Below are 27,500 nucleotides of genomic sequence, written 5' to 3'. Positions count from 1 at the left end.
CCCTATACTATATGTATATAAATTGTGTACTATACAGCACTAGCACTAGGTATTACTATACCGTATACTTCACATCTACTATAAATAACTATGTATGATGTATACAACTCTTCTTGTATTGATATACTTTACGTATTTAGGGTACTCTGAGACTATACTGTTTCCTAGGTATACTTTACGTATGTAGGGTACTCTGAGAATAAAGTATATACTCTATATATGCAGGGTACGCTGAGAATAAAGTGTATACTAGGTATACTTTACGTATGTAGGGTACTCTGAAAATAAAGCGAATGGTAGGTATACTTTAGGTATGTAGGGTACTCTGAGAATAAAGTGTAAACTAGGTATATTTTACGTATGTAGGGTACAGACTAAGACTAACCGAGGGCGCTTGTTCCTAGCGAGCGCTGTAAGGCCCGGGGCTTCACTGTCATCGTGGACGGACGCAAGTCTCAGTGGAACATCGTCAAGACGGTGGTGCTGATGCTGCAGGTACACTCACTCACACACACACACACACACTCTCTCACTCACTCACTCACTCACTCACTCACTCACTCACTCACTCACTCACTCACTCACTCACTCACTCACCCAAACACTCACTCACTCACTCACCCAAACACTCACCCACCCAAACACTCACCCAAACACTCACTCACTCACTCACCCAAACACTCACTCACACACACACCCAAACACTCACTCACACACACACCCACTAAGGTAGAGGTGTACAAGGCATGTGTAAAGATGTAACCGTGTGTGTCGTAGAACGTTATTCCAGCCGAGGTGTCGCTGGTTTGTGTGGTGAAACCAGATGAATTCTGGGACAAAAAGGTCACACACTTCTGCTTCTGGAAGGAGAAGGATCGCCTGGGCTTCGAGGTGAGCACACACACACCGATGAAAATAAGTGATTGTAGACCCTACAGTGAAGTGTTGGATTAATGGAGCATGATGTGGGGATGACATGAAGGCATCTTCAAAGAGAGGTGGTGTATGATTCTGATAGGGTAAGGTTGCCATTGCTATTAACCAAGCTAAGGCCCGGGGACCGTGGTGGAGACTTCCTGGGTTCTGCATTGGAGGGCAGCTGCTTTCCCGGTCATGCAGGTGGTCCCTCCATACTCCCAGTGAGGGTCTGTGGTGGTCTGGCGTCCACCCAGTCCCTCTTCGTGCATTTAGAGGACTGTAATGCACCATGAAGCGGTTTGCCAACTGCCACAAAGATCCAGAAGAATCACACACATTAGGCTGCGTTCACATCTAGTGTTTTTTTTAAATCTGCCAGCGCTTGTTAGGGGTCCAAGCCAACAGGTTGGATCCCTATTGTTTTTGCAGTGTTTTTTATTATACTACCCCCCGTGAAAGTGGGACCACAGCCCAAACCATAAATGGTGCGCACACGCCAATTGCATGACTAGATCCAGGTCCGGCACCGCTACTCAGATAACAAAATCCAGACACGCCGGTCCCTAGGTGGCACTATACCAAGGAATACGTGTTTGGGGCTATAACTCCCACACCGAACCTCCCACAGTCCAAAACGTTAGACACACAGATTCACTGGAGTCTGCTGCATCTTTTGGCATAGGCCACGCCCATGTGCGTCTAGAATTTTTTTCCGCAAAATCGCAAAAAACGCTAAACTGCTTTTTCCCCTACTCCTCCCACATTTCTTGACCAATCGACACCAATCTTTGCACACGACATCTTCGGACGCACACGCAAAGACATTATTGAACACTTTTTTGATCCGACCTTCGACGACGAAACGGTAGCGTTTTGAATATTTGTTTATTAGCTACCCCAGGTGAAAAAATATTATACTTCAACTACACTTTTGAAAGGATGTACTAAGTCCACTTTTAGTATGTAACTGTATTCTGTACTAATTTCGTCGCATTCAAGTATACCAAAGTGTACTAAGGTATACCTTAAGTACTACTATAGATATACTCCAGTATACTCCAAGTGTAAATAGTATGCTAAAATGGCACAACTTTTGACAACCTTTAAGTGTACTGAAGAACACTAGTGAAAAGTATGATTTCTAGCATTTGAAACACACTTGCAGTACAATAGCATTATATTACCAGTGTGATTGAAATATACTTAAAAAGGCATTATGGTTCAATTGATAGTAGTATATAAGTCTATTTTGAACACACTATTATCATACCTCTGTCATATTTCAAATTAAATTCAAATACACTTTCTGACTATATATAGTACTTTTTAAGTCTGCCATTATGTTAATTAAAATGTATTTATAGTCATTTCTATCACAATTGCAGCATCAAAGGCATGCACTTTAAGTACAATGTTATTATACTCTAATGAGGAGCAGAAGTGTATATTGAGTGTATTTTATCACTGCTTATACTACATGATAGAAGTGTATTTTTAACACACTATTATCATTCCTCTGTCATATTTCTAATTAAATTCAAGTACACTTTCTGACTATATTTAGTACTTTTTAAGTGTGCCATTATGTTAATACAAGTATTTAATATTGATTTATAGTACATTTTTATCACAATTTAAGCATCAAAGGCATGTACTTAAAGTATAGTTATTATACTATAATTTAAAGTGGAAGCGTATATTAAGGGTATTTTAAGTACAATACTGTTATACTGCTAAGTACTTTATAAATACTACAGAAATATACTTACAATACATCACTATTATACTTCACATGCACTTCTTTCTGGTACCATTTTAGTACACTCCATGGGTGCTATTTTGTTCCATGACAAAAAACACTTCAATTGTACAAACCAAAACTTTAATTCAAATATTAATACAAACATACATTCAACAACACCTAACTTTAAAACGTCTGACATATATAACATATATAATAAAGCTACTGAGGAGCAACCTTGGTGTAGCCCTCATTATTGCATTTCCTCCGCAGCAGGGCCCGGATCTCACTAACCATGCTGTTGGGGAATTTCTCCCTCACCGTGTCTGTGAAAACAGGAAGGATGCATGTGATTTAAGACTTAATATAAACAATATATTACATTGACACGGACTAGTGCTTGTGCCCATTGGGGGCGTGCCCGTTCGGAGCGCGTGCCCAATCGGAGCGTGCAAAACGTAAAAAAACGCAGCCCCCAGTACGCCACGTGCCCCCCGCTACGCCACGTGCCCCCGCTACGCAACGTGGTCCCGCTACGCCACAGGCCCCCGCTAAGCCACAGGCCCCCGCTATAAAACCAACTCTTTCTATTAGGCTATCATCATTACCGTAACATTCCTACATTTTACAATACAAATACGACATAAAGACGCTCTCAGGTGCAAACGTAGCCCCCGCTACGCCACAGGCCCCCACTACGCCAGTTGATCCAGTAACTTTTAGGGATGCACCGATCCGATATTTGTATCGGTATCGGTACCGATATTGAAGACATTTCTAGATCGGGTATCGGTGACAAATGGGCCGATCCATATTTAAAAAAAAATATATATATTTTTTTATTTTTTTTTTACGTTTATGTACATACTTGAATCCTATTCCTACTACCTTGCTGCTTTGATAATTGAATTTCCCACGAAAATGTTCTCACGGGATTAATAAAAGTGTATCCATCTATCTATTGGCTGATCTATTCAGTTTCTATGCTGTGCGCTGTGAGTGACGTCATGAACAAGCAACACGCCATGCGGAGCCTACAGTGATTGCAAAATGGAGCGAGCAAAAGGATCTGCTATCTGGAGCTATTTCACTTTACCTAAGCCAGCAAGCTCCACGGCTACATGCAACATATGCAAAGTAAATGTCCCGAGGGGTGGTACTAAACCTTCTAGCTTTAATACCACAAACCTTATAAAGCACCTCCAAAAATTCAAGTCTCATGATCCCAGTCTTTTCCCCTCAATGAAACTTACAGTTTGTAGCCATAATTTCGCGCTGTTTTTCTATATCGGTATCGGATCGGTATCGGCCGATACTAAACCTCAGATATCGGTATCGGTATCGGAGGTGAAAAAAGCGGATCGGTGCATCCCTAGTAACTTTACTTCGATTACTAAATTCAAGCATTATACTTCGATAAAAGCAACTCTTTCTATTAGGCTATCATCATTACCGTAACATTCCAACAGACTATAGCCAAAGTTAGCTGACGTTACAAAGAGTATTTCGGAATCATTTCACTACAGTTTTGGAACTGACTTACCTCCAACGAAAAGCAATTTGGCTGCAATAGGCTTCGCCTCTTGTTGTCGCCGTTGTGTAGGCCAAATTACCTCTATCCAGCCCTGCTCCGACTCAAGGTCTTTTTATTTCTGTATACATCACGTATGACGGATGTATTTTCTGCTCTAACGGAGCCGTCTTGGAAATAAAACAAACCAAACATTGTCATTGTTAGACCCGGAGATATTAGGTGCTCACTGCTCAATTTCAAATAGAACACTAACCGTCCGCGCCAAGTGTATTTGACTACACCACCAATTGGCGCCCTAAATACTACATTCTCATTGGACGTCGATTTGCAGCCGCACACTGATTGGATGGCCGTTATAAACTTGCTATTTTCAAATTTTGGTTCTAGCCTTGGATTTTCTTTAATAGTTAAATCGTTGGAGCTAGTAAAAGTAGCCATTTCAGTATTATTTATCTGTAATTTTTGGATTAATTCAACACTTTGGTTGTGATGATGTATGAAATAACCCATTCCATCAATTTACAAGTGGAATTTATGGAAATATACTTAAATAAACTTCTAATGAAGTGAAATTAAAGTATACTAAAAATAAAGTATTTTAATAGTGTATTACTAAGTGTACTTTTCAGAATCACACTGAATGACAACTACAAGTTTTTGCAATTTAGTATACTTTTTCTAAGTAGGCTACACTGAAATACAGCTTAAAATTAACTTGCATTAAAGTGAACTGTAAGGAAGTATACTTAAATTCACTACTAATAAAGGGAAATTTAAGTATACTTTAATAAAGCATTTTAATAGTGTATTACAAAGGACTTGAAACAAAGTGTACTTTTCAGAAGTACACTAAAATACCACTTTAAGTATGTGCAACTTAGTATACTTTTTCTAAGTACACTGAAATACAGCTTAAAATGTTTTTGCATTAAAGTGCACTTTATGGAAGTACACTTAAATACACTTCTAATGAAGTGAAATTAAATTACACTTTAAAAAAGCATTTTAATAGTGTATTACAAAGGACTTGAAACAAAGTGTACTTTTCAGAAGTACACTAAAATACCACTTAAAGTATTTGCAACTTAGTATACTTTTGCTAAGTATACTGAAATACAGCTTAAAATTAACTTAAATTAAAGTGAACTTTACGGAAGTATACTTCAATACAATTCTAATGAAGTGAAATTAAATTACACTTTAAAAAAGTATTTTAATAGTGAATTCCAAAATACTTGAAAATGAGTGTACTTTTCAGAAGTACACTTAGATACAAATTACAATACACTTACAATAAAGTACACTTTTTATAAGTACACTAAATTACCACTCTAAGTATTTGCAATTTAGTATACTTTTTCTAAGTACACTTAGGTACAATTTAAATAAACTTAAAATAAAGTATACTTTTTAAAAGTACAAAGCAATACCACTTTAAGTATTGCAGAATTAGTATACTTATTTTTAAGTACGTTAAAGTTGAATTTAATGACATCTATTGTGAAGTACACTTTTTAAAAGTATATGTTAAGTATACTTTAAATTAAGCACAAAAAGTAAAAGTATACTTGTACTAACTTTTGTATAATTGAATTATACTTGTAATACACTAAAGTATACTACTTTTTCACCTGGGACGTTACACTTGGAATATCAAAAATCACCAAAAAACCCAAATTACACATCGGATCGAGTCCAAATTTAACACGCATGTTGGTGCTAACCTTAATGTCCTTCGATAAAAAAATCGGAAAATTCCGCCATTAGGGGGCGCAATAAACGAGGAAATTGTATATCTTCTACAAAATTTCGCCGTTAGGGGCCGCCATAAACGAGGGAATTGTTCATCTCCTAACTGTCCAAAGGAATGTTCTGAAAACGGGTTTGAGGATATATCTCCCACACCGAACCTCCCACAGTAAAAACCTTTATATCCACAGGTTCACGGTAGCGTTTTGAATACTTGCTTCGTGTTGTGCCGGCGAAATGCACATATCTTGGAATCCTGCATAACTGCTTGCAGTTCTAGTTTTACATTATATTCCTATGGAGCAATTTTCCTCCCTGGTTTCTGGCTGATTTCCTCACCAGCGCCAACGCCATGGAACCACCTTTCAATATTCTGGAATAGACCAATAGGAAAGGGGACTGCCTTGCACAACCTCTATTCAAACATGACTTCACTTCGTTTCCCAACGCGTGCGGCCGGAGCGCTTTGTTCCATGTAGGGCTGTGTGTGGGGGTCCGCCCTCACACGATGCTCTACACACCCTGGCTTTCTTCCTCCTCAGGTGATCCTGGTGTCGGCCAATAAGCTGACCCGCTACATCGAACCGTGTCAGCTGACCGATGAGTTTGGAGGAAGTCTGGAGTACGACCACATAGACTGGCTCAATAAGAGACTGGTACGCTCCTCCTGCTCGGCTCTCTACTCCTCTCTCCTCTCCTCCCCTGCCCTCTCTCCTATCTCTCTCCTCCTTCTCTTCTGCTCTCCTCTCCTGTTCATCTGCTGGTCTGAAAAGTAAGAATATTTGCTGTTATAACCACTAACGTGTGTGATTGTGTGTGTTTGTGTTTAGGTTTTTGAGAAGTTCACCACAGAGTCAACCTCTCTGCTGGATGAGCTGTCAGTCATCAACGACGGTCTGCTGGAGAAGGACCGGTATGATGTGTTGATGTAAAGATACACACAGTCACAGTCCCAGGCCCTCAGGGTTCGGCGGTATCTCTGATTTAGACTTTTCTATCCTACTTAATATCTTATCTACTCATCTCCAGTCCACAGGGCAGAGACAGAGACAAGTTCCCTGTGTTGATGCTCTCTTTCTTTCATTCTTTCTTTCTTTCTTTCTTTCTTTCTTTCTTTCTTTCTTTCTTCTTGGTCCAGAGGTTCAGATTGGAACCAGCTGCCCTCCTTTGACCCTGAGACGGTGCTGCAGACAGGTACATCGCTACTACTGTAAACCGTAAACTGTTGTTGATTTAAATGGGGCTCCCTCAAAGCCTATTGCAAGTTCTCTGTTAAAGGCCTACCTGCAGGTTAACCAGAAGTTTTGATTAATGGGTACATAGAGCACTCAAAATATGTGTATAATTTATAAAATGTCTCCAAAATAGTGTTAAAGTCCAGTTTTTCGCATTTTTGGCAGTAACGGGTGTTTTCTAACGCAATTCGGCGATGACGTCACGTTGGGGAGACGTGGTGGAAGGTAGCCTCAGCCTAGTACTAGAAGAGTTGGCAAGAACCACAAATAACATGTATGATGGCCCACAGCAGTATAATTTCGAACCTGTCAGACGTGAGAGGGCGAATGAGGAATTGCAGAGAACTGATGGCGGTCAAAGCCAATTAAATGCATGGTCAGAGGAGAATGAGTGGAGAGTTGCAACGAGCGCTGGAGCTAGTCAATGAACAGCAGTGCATACAATAACGACACTTTTATTTATTTTTACTGTCAGTGAATAGCACCGAGTGAAAGTCAACGTTTTCTTTATATATAGTGACAGCGATTATGTCTTAAGTACCGGTAAACTTAGTCAGAAGATCTAGAAAAAGAAGGCATAATGCTAGCTATGGGCTAACTTAGCCTATCGGACAGCAATCCGTGCACTTGCAAATGAGTGCCTGCAAGTATAACCGATAGTGGTGTGACATTATTTAACCATCAATTTACTGCAAATACGACCAGACAGATGTACATTGAACACATACACAAAGCACACCGTCGAACCCGGCGGATACTGACAAACAGCCCACAACAAGCCAAACATCACCACGGCGGGTGTGCTTTCTCTCTCACTCTCGCACGCCCGTACACTATCACTCCAACTAATACATTTCCAAGGCTAGGCTGCTTCACTAAGACCACAACTAACCACAAGGCCTTCATAACCGTGCAGTATGCCGAAGCCGAAAATGACACACGCACAGTCGCACACACTCATCTTAAACATTCAGTCCCTGCAAAGTCTGAAAGACTAGCCTCTGTCCATAAGTTAGAATGGACCCAAAGTATGTGATTGATAGTCTAGTTCGGCTTTCGCTTGCTATCTGTTTTTAGTATGACTTCTCAACATTACGTCTTTCTTGTGTTGGGCGCACATGGCTAATTTGCATACGTGCACAGGATTGGCTGGCTCCGCAAGGCAAATAGTAGAACATATTTAATTGTCTGTCTGTCTTTAATGTCATGTATTTTGTGTATGTCCAGTCTGACTTGTTGTCTCCCTTGTTCTGTGTGGTCTTGTAGGCTATACTGTGTGAGCCGAATCACCTGAATGAATTCCCGACGTGTAGTTTGGTATTAATAAAGACTTGACTAGGCTATTTATCTATCAATAAATACAATATAGAGTTTGAGATATCAATCATGGGATATTGCCCAATATCCCGAGATAGCGAACCAATCAAATTGCCCCATCTTAGGAGGTTCACGTGTAGCTCCGACAGTCAAAAACATTATACCCACAGATTCACTGGAGTCTGCTGCATCTTTTGGCATAGGCCACGCCCATTTGCGTCTATAATTTCTTTCGCAAAATCGCGAAAACTGCAAAACTGCCTTTTCCCTACTCCGTCCACATTTCTTCTCCAATCGACACCAAACTTTGCACACGACATCTTCAGACGCACTAAAAAAAAAGAAATACAAAAACTTTTTAGATCCGACCGTCGACAACGAAACGGTAGCGTTTTGAATATTTGTTGCTTAGCTACGTTTTATGTCGAAATTCCAAAATCCCCAAAAAATCAAAAATTTGACATCGGATCGAGTCCAAATTTTACACACAAGTTAGCGCTACCATTAATGGCGTTTGAAAAAAAAAAAATCCGAAAAATACGCCCTAAGGGGGCGCAATAAACGAGGAAATTGTATATCTTCTAATTGGCCAAAGGAATGTTCTTCAAACTCAAAGGGAACCATCAAGGGGCAAACCCGAGTCTACATAGAAAATATGGCCAAGAATTATTAATGTGGGCGGGAGTTATTTGGAAAAGGAAAATTCTCTTCGGAAAATTCTCTTTGCCGAAAACGACGACATTGGATGTCTCCTAATTGGCCAAAGGAATGTTCTGAAAACGCGTTTGGGGATATATCTCCAACACCGAACCTCCCACAGTCAAAACCTTTATATACACAGGTTCACGGTAGCGTTTTGAACACATGCTTCGCGTTGTGCCGGCGAAATGCACATCCCTTGGACCCCTTCATAACTGCTTGCAGTTCTAGTTATCTATGTATCTGTATAATCTGCTGACACTCTCTTACTAGTCTCTACCCTCAAGGGTCTCAATGCGGCTTTGGTCCGTGTCTCCCCAACGTGACGTCATGCAATGCATTCTGGGGGAAACGAGAATCAACAGTAAACCGCTAAAATAGTACCTACTTTCTTTTTCGTATTTTATGATACCTAACAACATTAAATTCAATAAATAACAGTTTAAATCTTAAATACCAACAACCAAATTGCACAAATTCGTTGGAAAATAAACCCTGCAACACGGCCTTTCTAGTGTCAGGTTGTCTCATATCTGTGTGTCTCTCCATACCAGGTCACAGTTGTCTAATATCTCTGTGTGTCTGTCTCTCCAGGTCATGAGTTGTTATCAGAGCTTCAGCAGCGACGATTTAATGGCTCAGAGGGAGGAGGAGGTGAGAACTGTCTATCTGTCTCTCTCTCTAACCTGTCTATCTCTCTAACCTGTCTCTCTCTTTGACAGGTCTGTGTCTCTCTATAACCTGTTTCTCTCTCTTACCTGTCTCTCTCTTTAACAGGTCTATGATTCTCTCTCTGAACTGTCTCTCTCTCTTACCTGTCTATTTCTTTGACAGGTCTAAAGGTGCGGCCACACCAGACGCGTATCTCGCGTACTTTTTACGCGAGATACGTGCGTATAATGTTGCTTGACCATTTTGTGTCAAAAATGGTCGCATACGCGCAATACGCGCAATACGCGCTATACCTGTCCCTGAGTGACTTCCACCTCCTGCGACATACGTCCACTGACAAGAACATATATACATATTAAGTTGTGTAACCTGACAAGCGGGACAGTCTGTTGTAGTAGTATCACTTAATATTACTGCTAACTGGTGCTACCGCTAACCGGCGCTAACTTTTTTCATAGTAGAACACAACCGATAGCTGAAGCCAAGCAAAATACACATACACATTATTCACTGATCTTACCAGGAACGCCAATATCCTCTGCCACGTCGACCCACGCCCTCTCTGTTTTGTTCCTGTCCCTGTACGACACCATCGTGGTGTCGTACAGGACAGGACGGCCGCACACGGCGACGATGATATTTTGATCCACCTCCATTTCTGTTCGTGTAGTGTCTGTAGTGTTGATCAGCAGAGAAATAGTCCGCCAAGACGTTGAGGTTGCTTAGTAACCAGAGACTCTGTCCATGCAAGTGAACGGAGCGTTCCCTCTTCGTCATAACTATCAAACCAAACATCCTTCACATTCACCGAGCGAACATTATAAAAGTAAAATGCACATTTCTCGCCAGAAATGTTTCCATAAAAGCATTTAATGGCGTAACTATGTTACTATTTCCACACAGAATAAAGAAAGATGTCGGCCGTATGCTTCTGTCCAAGCTCACTACTCTCTGCCAGTGACGTCGGGTCAAGCTCAACGCTGATTGGGCAATATGGCTAATCGTCATGCGTATGAGCTTAAAAAGTTAAATTTTTTGAACTCTTGAAATGTACGCGATATACGCACTATACGCGTGTATAGCGCGTAAATATACGCGCCTCATACGCGCAATACGCGCGTACAACGTTGCTTATACGCATATTACGCGTAATACGCGCGTATACCAATGGTTCCCTATGGAAAAAATTGCGATTTCATACGCGAAGTACGCAAAATACGCGTCTGGTGTGGCCGCACCTTAAAGTGTGTCTCTCTAACCCAGCGGTTTTCAATAGGTGAGGCGCGCCTCCCCTGGGGGGCGCCAAAGAGCCACAGGGGAGGCGCGACATGCAAAGAAAAAATACTGTATCTGTATGAAGCTCTATTGATATCGGTAATTGTGCGTGCGTGTATTAGTTTTAAAATGCATCGTTTCCTTGTCCCAAGTCACCAGAAGTCAGCATCAAGGGAGGAGACAGGACCCAGCAAAAATCGTAGGAAATATGATCCTGAATGCGTTTCTGGTTTTCTGTGGAGAGCGAGTTCCCCCAGATCCCCACAAAGGCTATGAAAGTCCTAATCCCCTTCGCCTCCACCTACTTATGTGAGTGTGGGTTTTCCGCACTGACCCTGATTAAATACAAATACAGATCAAGGCTGCAGGTGGAGGACGACTTGCGTTTATTTCTCTCTGCAGTGCAGCCCCGCCACGAACACCTCTGCGCACCAAAAGCGAGTCCTCATTGCTCTCACTGATATGGACGATTAAATTGAAAGTCAAAGTTGTGTTGTCTTGAATGCATAAATTGGTTGGGCCGCTCGTAGCGCAAATGATGTGAATTTGGCGCATTTTGTTTGTTGTTTAAATCTGAGGATTTATGTGGCTGAAATCGCTAACAAATTTGATGAAAATTTGTGAATCTGTTAGATCTCATAACATGCCGTTGTCGTTCATTGATCAAAGAGCGGTCCATTGTGCTGATTTTTTTTCGAGACGATGCGCATGTCCTTCAAAAGTGCGCTTAAGGCCCAGACACACAGCGCCGATTTCAGCAGTCGGGTGTCGTCGGTTGTAGCTTTGTTTTGTTGACACTTGTGGATAGGCCTACTGATGATTGATTTTAAAAGTAGCCTCAATTAGGCCTGCATGAAGTTGGAAATTAGAATCGTTTATGAATACACTTTTAATAATGTTCTGGAAATAAAATGTCTTCTAATACAATATTAAAAAATATTTACATTTGATTAGTTATTGAAAGTCATCATTGCTTGGAACAAACAAAAGATGGCAATAACTGAAGAGGCGTGTGTTAGGTCAGGCAGACGGGATTATTATTATTTTGGGTGGGGTCTCGGCTGTCCTTACCTACTCTAAGGGCGCACTCACACTAGGCAAGTTTGCCTGTTCCGTGCTGCAGGAAGATTCAGCACGATTCCCCCCCTCCCCACTTCCCCCGCTGGCCCGTGGTCACACTGCTCCCAAAGGCCGTGGCCTGGGCACGATTGCTCCTTCATACGTACGTCATCACGTCGTTATACAATAAATACGTCATCCCCAAGCGTCCTCGCCGCCATAACAACAATGGAGATCAACAACATGAATGCTGTCGTCGGTCCACATTTCAAGTAAACACTCGACTTCACTATCGCACCAACGTAAACCCACTCGTAAACCGCTTGCCGCCATTGTTTAAAATGATTGTTGTGGGGAAGAAGGGCATGGACCTATAAAGAAAGAAGGGTCGCGCAAGGACTACGTCATCCAGCTCACGTTGCGTATATAGACACGCGCACACGCGCGTCATTTCATTAGTGTCTGTACTTTGGCCACGGCACACCTCTCCCAAGTGTGCCGTGGCCAAGGGGCTGTTCCGTGCTGGAATACGGATGGTGTGGTCACACTAGCCCATGGTTTCTCAACGGGGGGCGTTCGCACAACCTAGGGGGGCGCTGGGAACGTGATTCCATTTTTTTATTTTTTTATTTAATTTATTTTTTGGGGGGTGAAAGAATAGGCTACCTGAAATAAAAAGCCTATTTTCATTTATTGGTTTCTAACCCCTCTACCGTCTCAGCTACTTTTTTTTACTGTCGATGCGCAATGGAACAGGGATAATACAGCGCGATTCGGTCCTGCACATGCCCGGACTCCCTCTACATCAGCTATCGTCATGATCTCTATAGTAACGCTGATTAACATAACCCAAGTTCGCGGGTTAACAGGTCAATAACCAACACAACACAATCAAACATGGCCGATAGCAAGAAAAAAATATCAAATTTTGTTTCATAGCCCGTTTTCCTTCTTCCTCTTGTTCAGTTCCAGCTGCTCTGAGCGAAGTCTCCACAAAAAGGCTGTTGCATTTCGAATACAAAATATATAGGCCTTATTAGCCCTCTGTGTGCGATCTGTTTTCGTGGATTCCGCGTTGCTCGGGCCGCGGTGACCGTGTTTCCCGGGCCATTCATTCATTCGTTCACGGGGCATGGCGGGAGTCGCGGGACTCCCGCCATGCCCCGTGAACGAATGCATTTTACGCCGTCATGCGCAAAAAAACGCCGCTTTTTACGCCGCAATTAAGCCGCAATTAAGCCTTTCAAGAGCGCGCGTAAAAAGCGCCGTTCGTGCACATCACAACGGCGTAAAATACGGCGTCTCTCTAGTATGCTAATAATCTCCGCCCATCTTTTCTTTCAGCCAATGCATTTGAAGTGTTTGCGCCCAATCGCTGAACAAGACAAGCAGACCAAATCAGTTTAGCACAGATCTGCTTTGAAGAGTTCTCCTCTCATTTGTTGTTAGTTGTATTGTCATATAGATATACATTAGTAAATCCAGTTCCAACAGTGTGGTCACCGTGGCCGTGGCCCAATCGATAGAGACACTTGCTCTGTAAGCAAGAGGTTGTTTAAAGAAAAAAAACAACAACAACATATAAAGACGTTTCAAACGTTCCATCGAGTCTCTCGCATTCTACAACGGCTTTATTGTTTCCCATGGGAGCCGGCGACTTAGTCTGTGAGTGGGCGATCTGAAACTAAATCGGAAACTAGATTTCTTCTTCGAAGGTTGTGCTCCACACAGAACCTCCTCACCTTCATAACGGAGCACTTCGGGGCACCAGATTGCTTTAGAGCGGTACTGATCGCGTTGTGTGTCTTTCCAGTGTCAAATAGTTCACGAATAAAATCATCATAAGGTTCAAGTGCGGCCATAACTAAGGCTAAATATAATTAGACAGTCTATTGCTGGTTTAGGTGGTTGGCTCTTTTTTCTTCGCTGCGTTCTGCCTTCTGGTGTAGCCTATAACTAAATGTATCTATTTTTGTAGGCCCTATTTGTTTTTCTGTTTCGGGTTTTAAAAACCAACACACAAAACACACAAACACAAAATCAAATGCCATTTATTTGTTTATTCCTTTTGCCCTTTTTCAGTTTCAAAACCAAATCAGAAAAAAAAAAAAACAATCCTGTTAATTTTTTTTTCTGATTTTTGTTTTAAATCTGAATATTCAAAGAACGAACCATACACGGATTCTCCTACCTCATCACTTTACTGACACACACAATGTGTGGCAGTAAATTGACAGGATCATTCCATAGACAAAAATCTTTCCATATAATTAATTTAATTTAGGAGGATAGTCATTGCACAGCTGTAACCAAGTATTCTCATTATAGCCTAGTTATATCCTAGTTTTGCATATTTATACATTGTATCCTATTTTCATATTTCATGTGGCATCTGTATTTTTATGTAGGCTACAGCATCTGTATTTTAAATTTAGCTTATATCTTCTTTTTACATTTTACCTTTTGCTGAGGTGGGCGCTGTATTAGCCTACTGTATAGGCTGTCAGTATTTGTGTAAGAGTTATTTGTATTGTGTAACCTGCTGGAATATGAAAATTTAGTTTGGGGTAAATAAAGTGTCTGTCTGTCTGTCTGGGGGAATATGCCGGGAAAAATGTACGCACAGTGCGTTCAGGATTCGGACTGATATAGCATATGTCGCCCTATAGGCCTAATCAATCGGGTTTTAATATTTGAAGCATTCATATTAGTCTATTCTTTTCGTAGGCTACTCTGCTGTTGGCCTTGTTGGGGAGATATTTTATAGTTGAATCCAACAACATTCCTTTGTCTCCCCCTCCTACAGAGCACATTTAAGCACCGTGTCAGTAGACTGTTACAAGCCTCTGAACGTTGTTAGAGCAGTGCACGCGCGTTCATGTAACGAGGAGTTTTGGGAAAAACTGAATTTTTTTACGAAGGTTCGAAAGAATGATGGGCTGATGGGCCTCTTAAGCCTATCAGTTAGGCTACTTGGCTCCCCAGTTCATCAGTGTCTCTCTCTATGGCTCCCTCTGACTCCTTTCCACTGTGTATTTATATCGATTGAACAAGAGAGGATGTAACGATAACTCCACGAAAATAAAGGCTCCATGTCTGTAATAATTTGAATATAATTAACTTATAAAGCGTGTAACAAGACACCGAGATGATCGGGCTGGCTGACTAAAAAGGCACTGAATTTGGAACTTATAACACAGGAGGTCTGGCTTGCGGACTAAAAAGCATTGCGATCATAAAAGCGTGACCATCTGACAAAAGCACAAATCTGACAATAAAAAGATTCAATCCGACAACCTCTTGCCTACAGAGCAAGCGTCTCTATCGATTGGGCCACGGTGATCACAACGTTGAAACTGCATTTACTAATATATATATCTATATGACGCTACAACTAACGCCAAATGAGAGGAGATCTGTGCTGAACTGATTTGGTCTGCTTGTTCAGCGATTGGGTGCAAACACTTCAAATGCATTGGCTGAGAGAAAAGAGGGGCGGAGATTATTAGCATACTAGAGAGACGCAGTATTTTACGCCGTTGTGATGTGCACAACCACGGCGTATTTTACGTGCGGTTTGATGTTCAAAACTGCGCTTTTTACGCGCGCTCTTGAAAGGCTTAATTGCAGCATAAAAGCGGCGTTTTTTTGTGCATGACGGTGTAAAATACGCAGTTTTTCTACATTTTACAGCGTTTTTTATGGCGTAATGAAGGTGATACGCGACTAAATGATGGCGTTTTCTGGCGGGGATGGCTTGCCATAGCAGGGTGCCGCGGCACGACGGGAGACGTGGCGGCCGGGAGTCGAGGGAGTGCCCGCACCGCGGTCACGGTGAATGAATGTTCAATCCAACCATTTCTTCCTGAACTCTCGCTCGCTCGCTCTCTGGAAGTTTAATTGCATGTCATGAATATTCATGAATATTTTTTTATTTTTTGCACCAAAACCGACTCAGAGGGCATTCATTAGTGATCAACGCAAAATCAATGAAAAACGATGCACTGACAACTTTAAGCAATATAACACGAGTGTGAATGGGGTTGTTATTATTTTTTTATTGGGGTGGGGGGGGGGCACCAGAGGATCAGGGTAAGGTCAGGGGGGCGTTTGCTCAAAAAAGGTTGAGAACCACTGCACTAGCCAAACGTTGTAGACTTTAGTTTGCAAATGAGCTCGGGCACGGGCCGCGGCCCTAGTGTGAGTGGCCCCTAAAGGCCTGATTCCACCGGACGCGTTACGGCAGCGTTACGGCTGCAGCACGTCTTGGCCGTGGTCACCGCAGCAGATGGGTTCTACTCTAATCAATGAGACCATTTCCACCGGGCACGGCTGCGGAACGTCTCAGCAGCGTCCCAGGAGCGGCTCGCCGTGCCGCAGCGCTATCATCCCGTAGCATTTCTATTTTTGCCGCAAGCCATTGCTGAACCGCATCAATTTCAACAGAGCAGATCGAGCAGGGCAGGAAGTGAAAAAGTAAAAGCCATAGAGCATCCGGTCAATTTTCAAAATAAAACACAATCCTCAGCTCATGTAGCCTATCACAACTTCACATCAACATTATTACGTCATGACCGGTGGCACCAGGTCAGCAGTCAATCAATCAAAGGGTCTCAAATTATCCTTTTTATAAGGACAATGTCATAAAGGACAAAGCTTGGCATTTAATTGCAGTAGTTTTGGGAGTGGAAGGTGAGTACATTAGGTTTAGGATTATCGCGTGATCTCGCGTGGATATGGCTGGCTCGCAAGGCAGCGCTGCGCTGCCGTAACGCGCCCACTGGAAATGCAAGAGTCGCAGCCGTTCCGTGCAGCAGCCGTAACGCGGCCGTAACTGTGTTCACACCAAATTCGAAATTTTTCGCCCGTTCGTGTTGTCGCCAAAGTTTTGTCGCGCCACACATCATAATCTGTCGCTGTGCAAGTTTTGTCGAATTTGACGCGCCACAACAAGGTAACCACCATTGCATGTCTTTACCTTTTGTGGAAGAGGGAGAGACGTCGGAGGACCCGACGCAGTATATTCATAATATTGTAATGACCACGGAACAGGCAGTGAATGAAGTATTGAATTGAATCGAAGAGATTTAATAAATAGGCCTACCTAATAAACCGTTGGAACACAGAAGACCGGAAACAGCAACGCCGGTAAACAAACCCAGAGAAGCCCAATCCCTATGAGAGCTCCCTGCGCTACGGCCATCACAGAGCTTTTGGCCGTGATATTATGCGTACAAATATTATATTATATATAGAGCTCCGGGAGTCGCAAACGGCAACATTCACTTTCTCCTCCATGCTGCAGTTCACCCCGGACTGCACTGCACTGAGTTTGACGGTTGAACGCTGATTGGCTGTTACGTTATACATGTGACTCAGTGGCCACGCTGTTCAACGCTGATTGGCTATCATCACGCGAAATTCGCATCAAAGTTAAAATATTTGAACTCGAGCGAATTTTTCGCGCGGCAAATTCTCGTGAACGCGCTTGCCTGTGCACGGCAAAAGTGTGGCGTGACAAATCAAAACTTGTCACCCGTTTTCTCTCGCGAAAAATTCGCCCGAAACGCGTCTATACATTCACTCTGTATGGGATCCTGTCGCCCCGTCGCGTTTGGTGTGAACACAGAGTAACACGTCCGGTGGAATCCCGGCGTGAGGGGAGGCTCACACATTCACCCAATTTGAAAACCCCTGCTCTAACAGTTCTGTCTGTCTGTCTCTCTCTAACCTGTCTGTCTCTAACAGTTCTGTCTCTCTCTAACCGGTCTCTCTCTCTTAGCTGTCTCTCTCTCTTAAGTAGATGGATTGATGGATTATATATAGATGATAGATAGATGGATAGATTATAGATCGATGATAGATTATAGATAGATGATGGATAGATTATAGGTTGATGATAGAAGGATTGATTATAGATCTATGATAGATGTATAGATTGATGATAGTTAGATGGATTGATTATAGATTGATGATAGGTGATAGATAGATAAATAGACGGATAGATCTTAGATATATTATAGTTGATAGATAGCTAAGTCCCTGGTCCTGATGGTCCGTGTGTCCCTGGTCCTGTCATGGTCCGTGTGTCCGTGGTCCCCTGTTGGTCCGTGTGTCCCCTGATGGTCCGTGTGTCCCCTGATGGTCCATGTGGCCCTGGTCCCCTGATGGTCAATGTCTCCCCTGATGGTCCGTGTGTCCCCTGATGGTCTGTGTGACCCTGGTCCCCTGATGGTCCGTGTATCCCTGGTCCCCTGATGGTCCATGTGTCCCCTGATGGTCCATGTGGCCCTGGTCCCCTGATGTTCCCTGGTCCCCTGATGGTCAATGTCTCCCCTGATGGTCCGTGTGTCCTCTGATGGTCTGTGTGACCCTGGTCCCCTGAAGGTCCGTGTGTCCCCTGATGGTCCGTGTGTCCCCAGCCCCCTGGTGTCCGATGGAGGAGGAGCTGCTGGCCCAGCCCCAGGTGCTGCGGCTGCTGGACTCCCTGAGGGAGCAGTACACCCGGTACCAGGAGGCCCGAAGGCTCAGGAGCAAGCGCTCCCAGCTGGAGGAGGTGCACACCAAGGTCACACAGGTACACACTATGGAATACACACTAGAGGTTAGGGGTCTTGACCCCACTCTGGGCCTTTGGAGCTTTAAGGAGTGAGAGATTGACAGTTTGAATCCCACCCTTAGTTCAGTGAATGTTTTCCTACGTTTGAGGGGTGAAGTCCAACGCTCAGAGACTAAGTTAAATCACTCTACCAATAAAATATAATTTTGGATAATCAACTGATAATAAATCTGCCATCTTTTTTTCACATTGCCAAATGATGAGGAGGGCCAAATAAAACTGCTGGCGGGCCAACAACAGACACACTATAATATGTACTCTACCAACATATTATATACACAACTACACACGCACTGTTATATATACTCCCTCAGCACTATGTTATACACAAAACTACACACGCACTATAATATATACTCTGCCAACACTGTTTTATACACAACTACAGACACACAATTATTTATACTCTACCAACACTATATTATACACACAACTACAGCCCTGCTATAGTTAATACATGCACGCACGCACACACTACCAACACTATAATGCACACTAGAGCCAAGTAGTAGTATGAGTGAGTCAGTATTCCTGTGTTAGGTGGTCCAGTGGCTGGAGGGTCCGGGTTGCGACCAGCTGAAGACCAGCGGAGCCATCGGGGATTCACTGAGGGCGTCTCAGGACCTGCAGCACCAACACGAACTGATCGAGAGCCAGCACAGTGTAAGAGAGAGACTCACTCACTCACTCACTCACTCACTCACTCACTCACTCACTCACTCACTCACTCACTCACTCACTCACTCACTCACTATTAAACAAAAGTATGTCTATAACTATGGGTGGGCTGGTGGTTTTCGGTGTTTGTGTTTATGTGTGTAGGAGTGGTTTGCAGTGTATGTGGAGTTGAACCAGCAGATCGCTGCCTTGCTGAGTGGGGGGGAAGAGGAGGAGCAGGAGGAGCTGCGCCTCCTGCAGCAGCAGCTCAGTGACGTGTGTTATCGACAGGCCAATCAGCTAGAGCACAGGCAGACCCTCCTCCAATCAGCACAGAGCTTCCACGGCTCCGCCCACGAGGTACTACACACACCACTACTAAACACTACACACACCACTACTAAACACTTCACACACCAGTACTACACATTACACGCACCACCACTACACACACCACTACTATACACACCACTACTACACACTAAACACAACACTGCTACAGACTATACGCACACACCACTATAACACACTACACACACCACTATTACAAACTACACACACTACTGCTACACACTACAAACACCACTACTACACACAATGCACACCACTACACTATACACACCACTACTACACTATACACACCACTGCTGCACACTGTACACACCACTGCTACACATTACACACACCACTACTACACACTATGCACATCACTACTACACACTATGCACATCACTACTACACACCATAAACACCACTACTACACACTATACACACCACTACTACACACCATACACACCACTACTACACACCATACACACCACATCTACACACTATACACAGTGGTGGGTAGTAGTAACGCATTACAAGTAACGCAAATGAGTAAAAAAGTAAATTTTTCGGGTGACGAGTACTTTTCACGTTCCTTTTTTAAGAGAATTCTACTCTTTACTCAATTACATTTTCCATTGTGCTTTCATTAAAATTTGTATTTTGACAAAAACATTATCTTCGTTGACTGTAATACAAGCGTACACGTTAGCGACGCGCTTTCCCTAGGCTTTCCGACTATTTTTGGTCTGTTGATATCAAATTGATGGTGGCGATTCTAGTTTAGTTTAACGTGTCATGCAATGTGGGGCGGCGGAGCTCAACGACCGCGTCCCTCCGTATGTTTCTCGTTTAACCCTGCAGGCTGCAATAAGAATTGCAATCAGCGCTATAAGACGCCCATATGGTCGTAAAGTAGTCTGCCCCATGGTCATATTCTAGGACTGTTGTTGTTTAAAATCGAATTACTCCGCCTGTATCTTTCGGCATTGAAGACTATTTATTTATTTATTTATTTATTTCAGCAGGTATTCAAATTGCATACCTGATTTCATACCTGATTTAAACAGCTGTTATTGAGAAATATCTGATTTCAAAAGTGTTGTTATTAAGCGATTTGCACACATCGTCGGGCCAAGTTCCAAATCAAAGGTCTGCTTGATTGATGACTTGTATTTCTACTCTTCATGTATTTGCAATGCACTCGCTAAGCCTGTTGTTAAAATAAAATATGGAAGAAATAACTTCCCTATAAGGGACATCATATGACGAGTGTTGCGGATGGCACTTCAAAAGCGCGCAGTAACATTAGGCTATTAGTTTATTTTTAATTCTTACTCACAATTAGTTTAGTTAACATGTTTTAATGTAGCTCAAAATATATATGTAAAAAATATACATAAATTGTGGGTGTGGTCATACGCCAGTAGTTTCTGCCACACTGAAATGAAGGGGCACCGCACGCTACTGATTCTAACACGTTATGTCTTTTTCACTGATCCAAGCACTCCAACACAAAAATGTAAAGTAACTTGTAATTTGAGTAACTTTAAAACAAAGTACTTTTTTACTCTTACTCAAGTAGGTTTTCAAATTGGAATATTTACTTTTACTAAAGTAGATTTTGAAGGAGGTAATTTTACTTTTACTTGAGTATAGATTTTCAGTACTCTACCCACCACTGACTATACACCACTACTACACACTATCCAGACCACTACTACATACTACACACCAGCACTAAACACTATACACACAATACCCACTACTACTACACACTACATACCACTACTACACACTATACACACACTACTACAAACTACACGCCACAACTACACACGCAACTACGACACACTATACACACACCAAAAAGTCTGTCACGATACGATTTTGATCGATTCACATCAACTTAATTATAATTTCATTATTTTATTTCTTTGCTCTACCGGATATTTAAAAGCAAAAACATTCAATTTTAATACAAATAATAAAGTGCCAGATTGCATTTAAGTGCAAAAGTTTTTTTTGGGCTTAAATTAAAGAGCCTGTAATGATCTTTTATTTTGAACATAGACCATTCCCAACCTATGTGTGTGGATAGTTTTCTACTAAAACAAAACATCCCTCAGAATCATCTTTGGCTGTTAAAATAAGCCGTCCGTGTTTCCAGATTGGGTTGGGCTACTTTTAATCACGTTAGGCTGGAAAAACGGGAGATTCCCAATCTGGCAACACAAACCGAAACTAACCGTCATCACGCTCACACATGTGCTCGCTGTAGCTATCTTGCTGCTTGCCTCGTTTAATTGAAGAACGGATACGAGCGGCTTGGCGCACTTTTTACAAACCTTTACTACTTCTACATACCACTACTACAAACCATTACTTCTACACATTATAACACCACTAATACCCACTCCACTACTACACACTATACACACGATACACACCATATACTACATACTATACATACCACTACTATACTGCACACTATACACACCACTACTACAAACTATACACGCCACTACTACACACTATGCACACCAGTGGAGGCTTCTCCATTGAGGAGAGGGAGGAAGATCCTCCCTAACATTGTTGAGAATAAAAAAATGTAGATTGCCCAGACTACTGTAATGAATTAATGCCCTTAAATATGACTACTTTAATGCCTTTGAATACATAATGTTTGTTTCCCTGGGTAAAGGGACATTAGCTCCCCCTATCGCCTATTTACAATTACTTCAGGGAGGAAGGTCCTCCCTCAGCCTCCGTTGACTCCCATTCATTTTCCCAAAAGTACTGGCGGCCGGTGAATAACATGGGTTTCAATGGGAGAGAGGAGGAAAGTCCTCCTCTGAGTGGGTGTGACCTTAAGGCGTCTGATTTGCGCAAAAATCTATTCGGGCTGCGCTATGAACCAATAAGCAGGATCCCTGGCTGGTGAGCAGTGTTGCCAGATTGGGCAGATTTCCCACCCAATTGGGTGGGAAAACGCTGTCGATAACAAACCCACTCTGCCTGTAGTGCTGTTCAGTCTCAGAGACGCAAAGCAGGTGAAATCACCTGTTAGAATCAGGTGATTCTAACATTTGCGAATAAAGTGTACAATGGGAACATTGGAAACAGAGGACATTGTTCATGTTTAATTACAAAGCATTCCATTCATTGAGTTACAGTGTTAAGTTTGCGACCAAAGAAAAAAATAGAGATCACCAAAAGTAATGGCAACGTCAGTATTGTGGGTGCTACATGGTTTGCTCATGTACTCATGGCTTACTGGTAGCATTACTTGCAATCAACTGTATTGCTGGCCCTGTTTGCTAATGAATAATGGCAAATCTCCAACGTGGGCTGTTCATGGTTTCACTGATGTCAAAAATCTTTATAGGGCAACCAAACGCCACGACAAGTGTCAAGTTCACGTTGGTGCTGCTATGCGACATACCTTGCTAGTCACCATGCCTATAGATCAGGTTGTTTGAAATAATGTTCTCGTTCTTTTACTAGTTTGTTACTCTGACCGTTCTGTTTGATATTGTGGAAAGGGTGTGGAAAGGGTGAATGATTCAGCATGATGCATTTTAAATGGCATCACTTTTGGTCTTGAGTCTTTTCATAAAACAATTGTAACTGAAAATAAACATAGGTAAATTGCAAACAATAACAATAAAAAATTGGCCCAGGTTTTTTTATTTACTTGTACAAATCAAGAGTAGGCCTGATTTGACTATTGGGCTTTACATCCTTTCCTTCTGCCCTTGTAGTCCATTTCAAAGACATGCTGCCCACCAGCTTTCAAATTACAGTGATGCCACTGGTGGCTTTGTATCAAATTTATTCACATAACTATCCCTCCCTACTATTTTGTAGTTCACCAAAACACCCTGAAACTACTTGAGCCTCATTCTTATGCCACCATACACCAACAGTGCAAGCAGGCCAATGGCAACCAAGCGAGCAGTCCTTCCTCCCTCACTTTAAAAACCACCAGCTGCCACTTATGCACACCACTACTACCCACCACTACTACACACTATACACACTACACACACCACCAATACACACTACACACACCACTACTAAACATTACACACACTACTACTAAACATTAAACACACTACTACACACTATAAACACCACTACTTCACACTATACACACTACACATACCAATATTACACACACACACACACACTAGTGTTGCTTTCGTCAACGAAAATTATGACTAAATATCGTCGTCAATGACCCTTTATCACGTGAGGGAGACGAGACGCAACGTAAATGCTGGTCATGTGACAATAACTATAATTAAATACATAATGCAATATTGTTGACGAATAAAAACGAGACTAAATGTGTTTTACAAAATAATACTCTGCGAAAATGTCTCTTCATTTTCGTTGACCAAAACTAGTCGAGGAAAATTGTTTATTTTATTTATTTCTGGGGATGTATCAGGTTACGTTACTTCCTGAATCCCCGCTCGTAGCGGCATTATTTAGATTCACAAGACGCAGCTGTGGTGGTAGCGTTAATGAAAACGTAAGGCCCTGTCCACACTAATCCGGGTAAATATAAAAACGTACAACTTGTAACTGAAGATACATAGTACATTGCACAGAGAAATCATAATTTCCATTTCCCCTGCCATTTTTTTTGGATGAGCGCAAGCTTGTGGCAGCGTCATGGCAGTGTCATGGCAACCGAACGCCATCTGAAAGACTCCGTCTACCCCGAGTCCCTGACCACACTACAACGTGAACCCAGCGTTTTCATATTTATCCGGCTCAGCAATCGTTTTTGAAAAGTATCGTTTTCAGTGTCGGAATTCGCCGTTGTAATGTGGACGGAACATGTTTGGTTGGTAAAATAAATACGTTGTAAATTCATATCAGAGTGTCTTCCATGTCTGGAATGGATGTATTCTTGAGTCTATATAAGGTAACAATAATATAATAATAAGATTATCTTGTTTGAATTGTGAAATGGGTTTGGCAAAAAAAAAGAAGTTGGTTTTTTCAATACTACTAGGTAGCCTACTTATACTATATTGACTGAGTTAAATAGAATTGTATTACAAAAAGTGACTAATACAGTCTGCTTTGACTAAAACTAGACTAAAATAGTCATGGATATTTCTGACTAAAATAAGACTAAAATGCTCAGACTTTTAGTCGACTGAAACTTGACTAGACTGAAAAGAGTATGAACGTGACTAAAACTAACTAGAACTGCAAGCAGTTATGCAGGGGTCCAAGAAATGTGCATTTTGCCGGCACAACGCGAAGCATGTGTTCAAAACGCTACCGTGAACCTGTGGATATGAAGGTTTTGACTGTGGGAGGTTCGGTGTGGGAGTTATATCCCCAAACGCGTATTCCTTGGTATAGCGCCACCTAGTGGCCGGCATGTCTGGATTTGGTCGTCTGCGGTCACCTCACGTACCTGGATCTAGTCATGCAATTGGCGTGTGTGCACCACTTACGGTTTGGGCTGTGGTACCACTTCTAGCTGGGAATAATAATAAGAAACACCACAAAAACAATAGGGATCCAACCTGTTGGCTTGGACCCCTAATAAATACTAAAATGACAGCTTGAGACAAAGACTAGACTAAAATTAAAACAGGCCGCCAAAAACAACATTACTACACACACCACTACTATAGATTACACACACTACTACTACACACTAAACACACCACTACTACACACCACTACTACACACTGCTACACACCACTACTACACACCAATACTACATACTACTACACACCACTACAATACACAACTACTACACACCACTACGACACACTAGACACACCACTACGACACACCAATACTACACACCAATACTACACACCACTACTACACACTACACACCAAACTACTACAGACTTAACACACCACTCCCCTCTCCTTCCTCTCTCCCTCTCCTTCCTTCCTCCCTCTCTCTCCCTCCTTCTCGCCCCCTCCCTCCCTCTCCCCCTCTCGGTGTTCTCCAGCTGTCCCAGCAGCTGGACGGCCTGCTGGGCATGCTCTGTGCTGACGTGGTGCCGGCGGACGGAGCCTCCATCCAGCAGAGTCTCAAGCAGCTGGAGGAGAGCCTGAAGGCTGTGGGTCAGTAGGATGTACTACTATGATGTTTAGGGCTTATCTATTTATCCAAACTCTATATATACTAGAGTTTTTGCTAGTTATAATTTAACCCATAGCAATAATGTGGAAACCCCAGTCGATAATGTAACAAATTTCTGAGTACATAATATAATAACATTTTGCCTATAATTTTACAACGTATAACATTAGTTCACCACAAATTACTCTTAACAGCAGTGCCAATATTAAAATATTTTTTAACCATTCAGCAACCATTCAGTGTGTGAGCATTACATTATAAAATTAGTCAATTTATGGTGACAGGGGTAATTGTTCAATGGGAAATGTAGTATACTATGCATGCAAATCAATTATTATATAGCTTTTACTGTTTCCAGGGCTGAAAAGTGCATTGACATTTTAAAATGGAAGGCAACTACTATTGGGTAGTTGAAAATAATAATCATCATTGAGATTAAACATCTCTTCCAGTGTCATGGCCAAGACAGGCAGCAGTAGCCTACAGTCACACATAGCATACACATAAAACATAAGAAAAATAAAACAACTAAAACAGTCCGCTGGGGGAAATCAATGGGAGGCTCAAGGAAGTCGAGGATTAATATTAAGTTTGAGCAACAAAGTGTCAAGACATTCCGGGAGGCTCAAGGAGGGGAGTAATATTACATTTGAGCAACAAAGTGTAATCTTGTGGTGGACTCTATAGACATAATTCACCATACTGTGTTATTGACATGTTTTCGTTCTGTGTTATAGGGAAACTGTCTCTTTAAGATCACGTGACTTATGTGTAGGGATGGGGATCGAAACCCGGTTCTATCAAGGACCCGGTTCGACTTTTTTCAAAACCCGAAAATCATTAACGTTTGGGCTTATCGATACCACTATCGAGTCCCGTCGCTCATTTATTATTTTTTATGTCCTGTAATATAATGTTGTGTCCCTCGAGTCGCGTCGCGGCATTTAAATCAAATCAATCCAATCATAAGCCCGTCTTAATCATCCACTAAGTACGAGCGGTAATCGCACACACAGACATTGTTGCTAGTCCCGTCAGTTAAAAATAGTTATCCAATTGTGAAATCGGTGTTGTAATCGGCAGCATACAAGCTAGTTATCTTAAAAAGTAAATAAAGTTTCAGAGGTGCTGCATGATGATGTGTTGAGGTTGGCTCAGTAAAACAACTGTTAGGTTATCATGATGCGTTCAAATGTAACATAGAGAAACGGTAAGTTGAGTTTTTGGTGAGAAACATGAGTAATTGTTTCTGTATTACTAATACAGTTGTTTAGGCCTGCTATTAGTGTGTGTGTGTGTGTGTGTGTGTGTGTGTGTGTGTGTGTGTGTGTGTGTGTGCATATATACATGTACATACATACGTATATGTATGCTTGTACATACATATGTATACATGTACATACATACGTATATGTATACATGTACATACATATATATATGTGTGTGTTTGTATGTGTATATGTATGTATGTGTATATATGTGTGTGTGTGTATATATATATATGTGTGTGTGTGTGTATATATATATATATGTATATATATGTATATATTAGGGCTGTAACGAT

At 42.0% G+C, this 27,500-nt stretch overlaps 1 protein-coding gene and 1 long non-coding RNA gene across 4 annotated transcripts in view; both read left to right on the top strand.

The window, feature by feature from the left end:
• The window catches only part of sestd1 (SEC14 and spectrin domains 1), a 58,023-nt gene that overhangs the window by 2,102 nt on the left and 28,421 nt on the right, over positions 1 to 27,500 (top strand). For all 3 annotated transcript variants that reach the window (XM_060074675.1, XM_060074674.1, XM_060074676.1), the window contains 10 exons: positions 405 to 495; positions 778 to 891; positions 6,485 to 6,598; positions 6,773 to 6,855; positions 7,081 to 7,136; positions 9,788 to 9,847; positions 18,622 to 18,776; positions 19,359 to 19,481; positions 19,641 to 19,835; positions 25,803 to 25,917. In XM_060074675.1, the coding sequence (XP_059930658.1) occupies positions 405 to 495; positions 778 to 891; positions 6,485 to 6,598; positions 6,773 to 6,855; positions 7,081 to 7,136; positions 9,788 to 9,847; positions 18,622 to 18,776; positions 19,359 to 19,481; positions 19,641 to 19,835; positions 25,803 to 25,917 (1,106 nt within the window). The remainder of the gene's footprint in view (positions 1 to 404; positions 496 to 777; positions 892 to 6,484; positions 6,599 to 6,772; positions 6,856 to 7,080; positions 7,137 to 9,787; positions 9,848 to 18,621; positions 18,777 to 19,358; positions 19,482 to 19,640; positions 19,836 to 25,802; positions 25,918 to 27,500) is intronic.
• Positions 9,856 to 11,183, top strand: LOC132474164 (uncharacterized). Its single transcript, XR_009529602.1, has 2 exons — positions 9,856 to 10,035; positions 11,111 to 11,183. It is a non-coding gene; the product is annotated as an uncharacterized LOC132474164 (long non-coding RNA).

The sequence above is a fragment of the Gadus macrocephalus genome, chromosome 16 (genome assembly GCF_031168955.1).
Source record: "Gadus macrocephalus chromosome 16, ASM3116895v1".
Classification (NCBI taxonomy): domain Eukaryota; kingdom Metazoa; phylum Chordata; class Actinopteri; order Gadiformes; family Gadidae; genus Gadus; species Gadus macrocephalus.
Note: the sequence above shows the minus strand (reverse complement) of the source record. Positions and strands in the feature narration are given on the sequence as shown.